Source organism: Alligator sinensis, unplaced genomic scaffold (genome assembly GCF_000455745.1).
Source record: "Alligator sinensis unplaced genomic scaffold, ASM45574v1 scaffold329_1, whole genome shotgun sequence".
Lineage (NCBI taxonomy): Eukaryota > Metazoa > Chordata > Crocodylia > Alligatoridae > Alligator > Alligator sinensis.
In genome coordinates this window covers 800,077-811,663 of record NW_005842550.1, presented here as the reverse complement: position 1 = coordinate 811,663, position 11,587 = coordinate 800,077, and the positions used below count along the sequence as shown (strand labels likewise).

The window sequence follows — 11,587 nt, the reverse complement described above, 5'->3', positions numbered from 1 at the left end:
GAGAGAGAGAGAGAGAGAGAGAGAGAGAGAGAGAGAGAGAGAGAGAGAGAATGCATGCCTTATAACAGTGGTTGTCAACCGAGGGTACGCATAGGTACTCTTTAAGTTTGAGATTCATATCCAGCCATTACCCTCTGCTCTATGGTGTGTACATGTGTTCACACATACTCCTATATCAATAAGAAAGTAGTGCAGGATAATCCCATGATCCCATGTCCTAATCACAGGTACATCCTCACAGATTTAAAAGGGTGATACTAACTCACAATCAAAAATACTGACTATTTAACATTCATTTGCACGTCCAGGAGTTTAATGTGGTTTAGCTCAGGAGTTGTCAACCGGGGGTACATGTACCCCTGGTGGTACTTGGGAAGACCCCAGAGGGTATGCGGAGGCTTTGTGGAGAAGGGGGGGGACTAGGGAAGTGCACCACCATGCACCACGCCTAGCTGCTGCTGCCGCGCATTGCCGTCGCCTGCCGGCAGTAGCAGCCAGCAGCAGCACCAGCATCCCCCCCAGTCAACCAGCTGCTGGGGGACCCCCCTGCTTGTCAACCTGCTTGTCCCTGCTTGTCAACCAGCCGCTGGGGAACCCCTTCCCCGCTCGTCAACCGGCTGCCAGGGGATCCCTCTCCCCAACGCTCATCCAGTAGGTACAGTCCAGGAGGGGTACCCACCAGAAGGGGTACACTCCTTTAAAAAGTTTGAAAACTCTCATTTAGTGGCATTCTGATATTAGGGTTTAGCTTATAAAAAATAAGTTTACTGGAGCTAAGCAGCTGGGCATTTTCCAATTCTTGGCTGAATCTAGTTTTTTCTTAAGCAGCCTTCTTTCTGAAGGTACTTTGTCTGTCATTGTTTTGTTTCTTGTTTATTCCTGCCTTAAAAACCTCCTCTAATTTAACTGTAATCAAGCAGCATGACATCATACTGATAAAATAAGGTATAGAGGATCATCTTCAAATCTCTCAGTCTTCACAGCAGTAAATAAAGGTTTATTTGGTACTTTGCATATTAAGGAATTAGAATTTCAGTGACAGAATACAAAATATATACCCTTTGGAGTGCTGAAATAAAATACCCCCTTGATTATAGCAGATTTAGAAACATACCTATTTAGAAACATACTGGTTTTCTTTTCCTTACTTAAAGCCTATGCTTTGTTAAATTAGATTTAAAATTTAAATTAGTGAAAATGTTATGTAAGCTATGAAGCAATGTTACTCTGCTAATATAAGGCTACATACCTGAACTCCACCAAACCCATTAGGCGCTAAGTAGCGTTCACATTCAAGAGCAATATCGGTCCAACTCCATTCAAAGAGATGAACAATAGATGTCCTCCCGGGTCTTGTATTTGGATTATATTGTGCCCAACCAAGTGCTACAGTTGCTAGCAGAAAGAGGATCCTCATGGTGCTTTCGATAATAGATTCTGTTTTTCTCAGTAAATATTTGTATTCCTGCAAGAGGGCAAAGTACATATTACAAATTAAACATTTAAATGATTGGCTATTTTTGCATGTTATTTGTTTAAGTTGTTGACCTTTTGTTGGACTATTTTAGAATCATCATCCAGAGAAGATATACCACAACTTGTCACAATAACAAACTTTAAATACATGTTACTAGGTAGGACTCAGGCCTGGTTTGTGTTTTCTTTTGTACTAATATAGTATGTTAGAGGATTTGTTTGTTTATTTTTTTTAATTATATTCATCCCATTCTTAATGTGGCCATAGTTATACAGACAAAGGTGGAACATAGCGTGCTTTTCTTCCAGAGAGTTTTATAAGAGCTTGCATACGAGCAAAATCAGGCTACTTTTAACTATATAGCTATAGTTAAAGCAGTACACCTTATGCACACAGATAAGACATTAACACTTTTATTTCTTAATGCTGTCCAAAAATTCAGTATTTCAGAGAGCTGTGGTGTGCGTGTAAACAGACACAGCAGTTATACCAATGTCAAAGGATACTGATACAAGCTCTTTAAATGCAACTGACAGAGCTGCATGGTGATGTAGTGCTACAACTAGCAAAACTGCTCCAGCATTAACCATGTTTCATACAGGGTCAAAATTAGGGTAATTTAACTAACTGTATCAGCACAAGATCATGCAAATGTAAGTTAAATCAGAATGTGTTCTCAAGCAGCCGTTCCCACTCTGCTTTTAGAGTGGCTAAAACGTACAAACATCCATACCCTTGTTGACAAAATCAAACCTGAACCTAGCATCCGGTTATATAACACTAAAGAGATGTACCTGGGGATTTTGGCACCATGCGCAAGGTTTATGGGGGGAAGGGGAGGTGGGTACTGAGGGCAAGAGAGTGAAGGGGCAGGGGCCGCCTGATTGGGGGGCTCCCACTAGAGACTCAACAGACTAGGGATGTTTCTGTGGCTGCTGTTCCAGCATAGTCTTATAGGATCATAAACAATTAGGGTTAGAAGGGACCTCGAAGCAGGACCATCCTCAGCTAGATCATTTCAGCTAGGGCTTTGTCAGGCCGGCCCTTAAAAACCTCCAAAGATGGAGATTCCATCATCTCTCTAGGTAACCTGTTTCACTTCACCACCCTCCTAGTGAGAGTTTTTTTCCTAATACCCATACTAAACCTCTCTTGCTGCAACTTGAGACCATTGCTCCTTATTTTTGTCATCTGTCACCATTGAGAACAGTCTAGTTCCATCTTCCTTGGAACCACCCTTCAGGTAGTTGAAAGCTGCTATCAAATCTCCTCTCAGTCTTCTCTTCTGCAGACTAAATAAACCCAGTTCCCTCAGCTTCTTATAAATCATTTGACCCAGCCCCTAACCATTTTTGTTGCCTTCTGCTGGATTCTCTCCAACTTGTTTGTATCTTTTCTGTAGTGGACACGGTACTCCAGATGTGGCCTCACCAGTGAAGAATAGACAGAAATAATTACTTCCCTTGATCTGCTAGCAGTGCTCCTACTAATGTAGCTCAATATGATGTTAGCCTTCTTTGCAACAAGGGCACACTGTTGACTCATATTTAGCTTATAGCCCACTGTAACCCCTTGGTCCTTTTCTGCAGAGCTGCTGCTTGGCCAGCTGGTCCCAAGCCTGTAGTAATGCATGGGATTCTTCTGTCCTAAGTGCAGGACTTTGAACTTGTCCTTGTTGAACCTCATGCAATTCCTTTTGGCCCAATCCCCAATTTGTCTAGGTCACTCTGAATCCTAGCCCTCCCCTTCAGCGTAGCTACTACACCCCTCAGCTTGGTGTCATCTGCAAACTTACTCACTCCATCTCATCTTCCAGATTGTTAATGAAGATACTGAAGAAAACCAGCCTCAAGACTGGCCCCTGGGGCACTCCACTTGATACCAGCTGCCAACTAGACCATGAGCCATTGTTCACTACTTGTTGAGCCTGACAATCCAACCAGCTTTCTATCCACCTTGCAGTCCATCCATCCAATCCATACTTCCTTAGCTTGCTTGCAAGAATGCTATAGGAGCCTGTATCCAAAGCCTTGCTAAAGCCAAGGTGCATCACATTCACTGTTTTCCCTGCATCCACAAAGCCAGTTATCTCATCACAGAAGGCAATCAGGTTGGTCAGGCATGATTTGCCTTTGGTGAATCTATGTCAACTGTTCCTGATCACTTTCTCCTCCTCCAAGTGCTGAGAAAAAGATTTCTTGAAGACCTACTCCATGATTTTTCAGGGGACTGAGATGAGGCTGACTAGTCTGTAATTCCCTGGATTCTCCTTCTTCCCTTTCTTAAAGATGGGAAGTGTTATCTCTTATTACTAGCATCACCGCTACTGCACAAGCTCTCCCCTTTCCTCCCCACCACACACACACATCGGCAGTGACTGCTGCAGTTGCTGGCCATGCTCCATGGGACTGCCATTCTGGCATCCCATCCTACAAGCTCATGTTAGATCAACTCAAAAAGCACAGACTGTGAAGGCTTAATTTTTAGGGTTTCTCACAAGGTCTTCACTTGTAAATAAATAGGGAAGAGGCTACTAAAAACTGTAATCTGGTATGATGTGGTAGAATGGGACAAGGTGTATGTAAAGGTCAAATAAACATTCTGCTATCTAACAATCCTCTCTTTACTTAGAATAAAATTATTGGAGAAGAAAAACAACCTGTCTCAATCTTTATTTTTTCATTCTTTCAAACTTATTTAATTGAAGTGTGCCAGTTACTGTTGCAATCAGCTGTTCTTTTATTTGTCATAATTGGGAAAAGAGCTACTTAGAATGAATCATTTGACAAATTTTGCCCATATTTTCTGCTTATGAACAAAACAGATTAATGAAATTATTTATTTGAAACTGTTAGTTTAGAACATGTTTCAGCCTAGGAGTTGTTTATGAGCAGGGTTCATTTTCTGTATTGATCCTCGTGTTATGTCAGCTTGTTCATATGATATGGGTTCTTTGCTCTGACTGGAAGCATGTCTAACAAAAAGCAAGAATACACAATGTAACTCCTATATCTTTGATTTTCTAGGGGGGGGGGGGGATGACATCATTTACAGGTCCAACATTTTTTTATGACACTTTCAAGCATTTTCTTTTCTGGCCATTTGAGTTGCATTTTGTTTTGGACATTGTTGCTAGTAAAGTCAAGCAATTTCATGTATTTATTAATTTTTTTTAGAAAGTTGCATAGTTTTAGCTACAAGAGAACAGTTACGTGCTCTTGGCCATCAAAGTAATGATGCAGACAAAATGTGACAAAAGCTATAAAATAGCAAAAAATAACCAAAAAAAAAAAAAAAAAAAAAGTCTGACAGGAGGTTTAGTGAGGAAGTATAATGAGTTCCTTGAGATGAGTTGGATGATTGATCCACATTCACTAGCAGATTTTGAAATCCCCAATACACCCTAACAATTCTAGCTCCAGAGTGCTATGTAAATAGAATGTAAAGAACAGAAAAACCCCACTACTCCAGGCTGGTGGAGAGAGCTCACAAGATTTCAGCTAAAAAGATACAAGAGAGGGATGACTCTGAAAATCAGATTGAAACCTTCTGGAGATTTCAGAGAGTGGTCACTTTTTTCTGCTAGGTAAAAAAGAAAAACAAAAAACAATGCCCCCCCGCCCCGCCCAAAGTGGGGGTGGAAATGACGCTTACAGCGGACTTACCTACAACAGAGCAGGGCAAGGAACAAATGAGTGTTGAACTGTCTTAAATCATGCTGGCTCTCCCACTCTCAAGATGTCTTCTGCCAATTCAAATATTAACAAATCTCAGTCTTTAAAGCTTATTTTAAATATATGGTTCTAACTAATGTGTTATCTGAATTAAAACATGTCTGGTATATGTTGATATTAGGGCTGGGTGAAACAGCACTGTTCCATTTCGACTTCCATTTTGATGCATTTTGACATTTTGCCCATAGGCTATAATGGGGAAGCACAAAAGTGGAGACCAAGTGCCCTGAAGGAAAATAAGTGGAAACACCAAGCAACAACTGCACACCAGAATGAGTGAACACCAAAAATCTATCAAAGACAACAACAGAACATCACCTGTCTCCAGTCTTTCAGGCCTGATCTCAAAGGGAATTTACAAACCACTTTTCACAGACAAGCCTATGACCTGAACTTCATCAACCTCCTAGGTACAGAAAGTCGTGGACTCGATATAGACATCGGAATTCTGACATGCTACAACCCACCAGACATCTGACTTCCCAGGTACCTCTCCACTTTTACCTGTGCTGCTAACATCCCCAGTCCCCCACCCCAGCCCAGCCTGCCCCCCACCCCATGATGCCTCCATTTCCATTTTCATTGGCTGCCTTTCTTGCCTGCATTGCATGCCAACCTCTGGCTTCTTTACTATTCCTGCCATCCAGGAACAGCATACACACTCACCAACTGCAAGTGCTTCCTCAGCTTGACAAAGGGTTTTTCAACCTGAAAGTTATCATCCCAGGCAGCTAAGCTGAGCTCACTTGGAGCCTCACAACTCCAATGCAACCAGCAAGCCTCAGGCCTGTCAAAGATGTGATGGGTCTGGGCTTTCCCCACCCAGGACTCTGTGTGTGTGTGTGTGCATTAGCTGGAGGTTATGGCACCTCCTACCCATCTTTCACCAAGAAGATCCTCGGTCCTGGCATTTCCTGGGGCTGCTGCACCACCAGCAGTCCCACCAGGCCTGCCCGACCCTGGCAGAGTGCAGTTTTAGCGGTTATGCCCAGGATCTGGGGCCTTCTCCTTCCCCATACCCCAGCCCATACTTCCAAGCTTGTCCTGACATGGAAGCTCAGCAGGGACATGTTCTTTCCCTGCTGCCTGGTGATGGAGTGAGTGCCACCTCGATCTCTGAGAGCCCGATTAAATGGCTTTTAAAAAATGAAAAAAAGGAAATAGGTGTGGACAGAATGAAGAGGGTGGCATTCATTCCGTCTGCACCGGGAGCTTCAGGAACATCAGCAGCGGGAGGTTCACCTTGAGGAACACTAGCTGCTCCACTAAACCAGGATCCAAGCAGGTGCAGTGGGGTATCACTACATCCCCAGCAACATTGAATTGTCTCACTTGGAACACTGGTCGGTGGACAGGACTGGTGTTTGTGGGCAATTGTGGCCAGATCCGGCCACATCTGTCTGCAGCTTGCCCAAAAGGCCAAGAGATCACACAGCAGCAGCTCCACATCCTCGGCAAAATAGGCAGCCACTGAGGCCAGAGTGCTACTGGCCTGATGGTGGTGTCTGGTGCATCTAGACCCCACCATGGAAGCCATGCCCTTGGCCCACATTAGCAGTGCCTATGATGGAGGAGAAGACTGGCTGGTGGATGGTGTGCTAGCACGGGACAGTGGATCCCCCTCTTCCATGTGTTTCTGCCTCCCTGACTCTCTTCACTGGCACCTCCATTCACTGATCCAGGGTTTGGCTGCTGCATATGCTGCTACATGGACCATACTGGACTGCAATAGTTCAAGCCATTTCCTGATGCTCTCTTTCAGCTGCCTCACCAGTGCCTGCATGTCTAGTGACAGCAGCTTGTCCCAGCCTGGAACACTGATCCCCTGGAAGCTCTCCATTTGGCTTTGCAGTTCCTTCTCTACAGGGATCATCTGGCTAAGGAGGACATCACCAGTGCTGAGGGTCTCAGTGGCCTCAAGGAAGGGCTTGAAGACCACCACCATCTGGGAGATGGTATCCCACTCAGCTCTGTTCAAGGGGCTGCTGATCCCAATTTCCCCAAGCAAGGCCATCTTATGGATGGTCTTCTGTTGCCTCACCAACCTCTTGAGCATCAGGTATGTGGAGTCCCACCAAGTCTCAACATCCTGCATGATTTTGTGCTGTGGGATGTTCAGCTCTTCTTGTTTGTCCTGCAGCATCTTGCTCCCCCTGATGCTCTGGTGGGACCACCTTGACCATATTAACTCCATTGTTGGTGACCATGAACCCACAGTTAAGTTCACCCTGCACCAAGTGGTTCATGGTAAGTTACCACAGGTAAGATCCACCCCTGCACCAAGTGGTTCATGGCCCCCATGATCTCTGTTGCTGTGTAGGACTCATCCATCACCTTGGCTTAAAGGAGAGCCCACCGATGTCCTGACTGGTTGCACCAGTGCCCTGTGAGGGAGAGGTAGGTGTGATCTCCACCACAGGTGCTCCAGATGTCCAAGGTGAAGTGTAAGGCCACATGTGGGCCTGCCTTGTGCAGCTTCTCCCTCAAGTACTCCCTGCATGCTTCATGCAGGGAGGGCACCACCGTCCTGCTGGAGGTGGTGTGTGCAGGCACTTGGTAGGATGGGGCCACAAGCGCCATGAGCCAACTTAACCCTGGACGCTCAACTAAGAAGTAGGGCTGGCCATTGACACCAAGCATCTCCCCAATGCTCTGAGTGATCTCGCTTGCTCTTGCAATGCATCCCCCTTTCTATCCATCTTTCCCCAACTGTTCCAGGGTGGCCTGTCTCTGCTTTGAAGGTACAGGGGCTTTGGAGCAAGAGGGGGACTTCCCTTTGGACACACTCCCACTCATACCAGGCTGAAGAGGAGCAAGGGCAAGGGGGTGGTGCCTGCAGAGATGTATCAGCATCCCTGTGGTGCTCATGTGTTTTGTTCTCTGGCTGGTTTTGGCTCAGCACTGCAGGTAGACAGCATACATGGGATCATCTGCCAGCTCAAAATGATCCCACACCATGCTACCCGCTCGCTTCTGGGGTGTGGATGCATGTGTCACTGCAGTATCTCCCTCCTCAGCAGGCAGAGGCACAGCAACTGGAGAAGTGGACTCAGCTGAGCCGCTTGCCTCCACAACCTTTACTGCAGCCTCCTCTGAAGTGCTTTCTGGGGAAGAAAACCTGGCTCTAGGGGAAGCTTGAGGGGTGTGGAGCACAAATTTCCCCCTCCTTCCCCAGAATTTCCTTTTCTAGATCCAGCTCCAGCTCTTCCTCTGGCACTGGAAGGCTCAGCATGGGAAGTGAAATGGGGGTGAAGGAGACTGTCATGTGTGATGGTGCTGCTGCTTGTTGTCATGGTGGTAGTGGTGGGGTTTATGGCTGGTCATCCTGGAGGGGATGCAGTCTCAGGCACAGGCAGTGGCACTGGCACTGCTCCCCTCTCCTTGCTGCTTCTGAAAGCCTCATCCCTGCTAGCTATAGGAAAGAGACTGCATCTTAGTTTGGAGGGTGGGGAGACTTACACTTCTCCCTCTACCCTCTACCACCCCCCCTAAGGTCTTGCCAGCTGCCTTTTCCACCACGCTTCATGGTGTGTTTCGTAGTGTCTTGTTTATATATATATATATATAGAGAGAGAGAGAGAGAGAGAGAGAGAGAGAGAGATTTGTGTTTCTATATAAATTCTATAATGTATGTAATATGCTGCAAAGTATAAATGTATAGAAATAAAATATAAATGCATCTCCCTTCCTATATAAATTCTATAGTGGAATATCCAATATAATTATAAAATTGAAAAGAATAAATCAGTGAATATAATAATAAAATAAAAGGGTATAGAAGAAAGCAAAAGGTATTGTGGAATCCCACTTGCTAGGCTAGCAAGTAGAAAATCATTCAAATCAATGGTAGTAGTAGCCTTTGCTGTCTAACACTACCGAGCTGCTGGAAGATAGCTCAGTAACTGTCAGACCACAAGGCAGAAAGCAGGCCAGTTCAAATAATGCTGCCTTTTACATTGTTCTTCCATCCCTCCCCCAGAGCACTGGGATTGGAAGGGACCTCAGGGAAGGATCACAGGCACTGGCCAGCTACACAGTCAATATGAGAGCAGTCCTTCCCCTCTCTTCCCCCTCCCTCTCCTTACTTTCTGTTTTCCTGCAGGCAAACCCAGCGTGAGCTTTGAAATTTGAAACATTTCAAAACTTTTGAAATGTTTCAACTGCCCTCGTTTCGTTTCAAGGCTGTTTTGAAGCCCTTTGCTTCATTTCGATTTTGCTGTTTTGAGAAATGAGTCAAAACACCATTGAAACAAAACAGCTGGCAAAATTTTGCACAGCCCTAGTTCATACACAAATGTCACAAAAATATAAGGCAGAAAAAACATGATAATAGCAGAAAATGAAAATTCTTAGGAAACAAAAATTAGACTGTCAATGTTACTTTCTTATCTTAGTGTTTTGAACTTTATTTTAGAATGTTTTATAATACCCTATGCAAATTTCCGAGATTTCAATAGGTCTAGATTAGAATTTTGTTAATTCAGCACTGACCAAAATTAAAAATGTTTTTCAAATCTGTTTAAGATGCATTTAATGGAAAATTGTTTAAATAAGTTTGTGGAAAGAGGGGTGTATGCATGTATGCATGAACTAAAGCAGCATTTCATATAAGTGAAACAAACCATAATAACTCTTCTTGCATGCTTTCATAATTTAACTGATCTAGATGTGTTTTAATGAATAAAGACAGAGCATCTCATCAGAGGTAACTCCGTTTTACTTGCACAATTGACTCACTAATCCTTATTCTGTTTTCTCATCAGTTAATCTGGCATAATGCAAATAGAGTAACTCAGTCAAATTTAAGCAAAAGTTATATGTAGAAACCAGACCTGTTATATCCGAGGCATATCTTAAGCAGAACTTAGATGTCTTCAGAGGAAAGTAATTAAACTGCCATGTAATCATTTTAGAATTTATCTAATCAATAATTTGCTATCCGAATGTGGCAGCATTCGTTTTTTTAACACTTGTTAAAAGATACACTATTCCCAAATATGGAGTGCTTGTTAGGACCATTAATTTTAGGTCATATTCAGGAGGTTTTCAGTACACAAAGTAAATTAAAAGCAGATTGAAAGTTATATCTTTATGTATAAATTTAAGATACTTTCAATAGTTTTCCTATTTCATCACAGATTTCTACATTCTTCAGTTCAGAAGAGGTACAACTGCAATCAGTCATCTGACTAAAAAATGAAAGGAAAACACTTTAAAGATCCAGTAAATAATGGAAATAATTTTAATTCATTACAAGACTCCTTGAAAATCCTGTCATTAAACACTACTGTCTTACTTTTGCTCTCTGTTATTCTCTTTGGGATACCATGATTAAAACAAAACATATATTCAAATTGTGCTATTTAATGTGTTTTAGAAGAGGAACCTTTTATAAACTCCCAAAACCTGGTTCATGTAAGTATTTACCTTGACTTATTACTCAATTTTTAAATTCATATTGGTCTCTGAACATGACCTATTCTTAGTACTTAAAAATGGATTTTTAAAATTTATTTTGCCTTTGTTTCCTAGCAGATAGCACCACCTTGCTGTCATACTTTTCTGATCCCATGGGAATTTAAAATATTTTATCCTAATGTCATATTTTGGTTGCTTGGTTGTAGAAGCAACTTGCGTACCACATAGTTCAACATAAAAGAGACTTTAAAACATTTCCAACTATGCTTCTTGCTTTAAAGTTCCATTTGGGCAATGGCCAGAATCTACACCATTCTGATTGGTGATCTTGTGGGCTATACAAACTAAGATAGACTAAGCCCTTAGAAGACACAGGAGTAACAACTGATTGGAACAACTTAGTCTGACAAGAAATGATAGTGGCCAAATTTACTGGATCCTGAAGACCTGCGTATTTTATTGTTGCTATAATATCTTGCCTATAAAATAAGAATGGAATGTGTCACAACCTCACACTGCTGAAGCTACACTTCTGTACCCTAGCTGAGATTCTCCAGTGTGAAAACCGTACAGCATTAGAGTACTGTAGCTACAAGAAACACTTGTACACTGGTCCTACAAACCAAATTAGATCCAGTTTCAGAAAGCAAAGTGCCACCAAAGAGCAAAAACACCCAGGTATGAGCTAAGCATTTTGTCTGCTAAAGTATGATACAAAACAATTGGTGACACAAACTACTTAATACAAAATGTTTCAATTCCAGTTTTCTATCAACTATGCAGACATATTTCAAGAATTACTTGGAAACACAGGGATAACTCCTCAAATGGGTCAGGATGGAGGTGCTGCAGCCTGCCTGCACCAGCCCTGACCAGCAGGCAGTGGTGCTCCAGAAGCTTCCAAGGAAGCTGCTGAACTTCCCCTCTGCCATGCCTCCCTCCACTTCTCTCCTCCCAC

At 43.2% G+C, this 11,587-nt stretch overlaps 1 protein-coding gene across 2 annotated transcripts in view; it reads right to left on the bottom strand.

The window, feature by feature from the left end:
- LOC102375480 (pancreatic alpha-amylase-like) overlaps positions 1–5,218 on the bottom strand; it is a 21,293-nt gene extending 16,075 nt beyond the window's left edge. For both annotated transcript variants that reach the window (XM_006032156.3, XM_025213831.1), the window contains exons 1-2: positions 5,143–5,218; positions 1,250–1,465 (exon numbers count right to left, since the gene is read on the bottom strand). In XM_006032156.3, the coding sequence (XP_006032218.1) occupies positions 1,250–1,417 (168 nt within the window). In that variant the 5' untranslated portion in view covers positions 1,418–1,465; positions 5,143–5,218. The remainder of the gene's footprint in view (positions 1–1,249; positions 1,466–5,142) is intronic.
- Between the last annotated feature and the right edge of the window lie 6,369 nt (positions 5,219–11,587).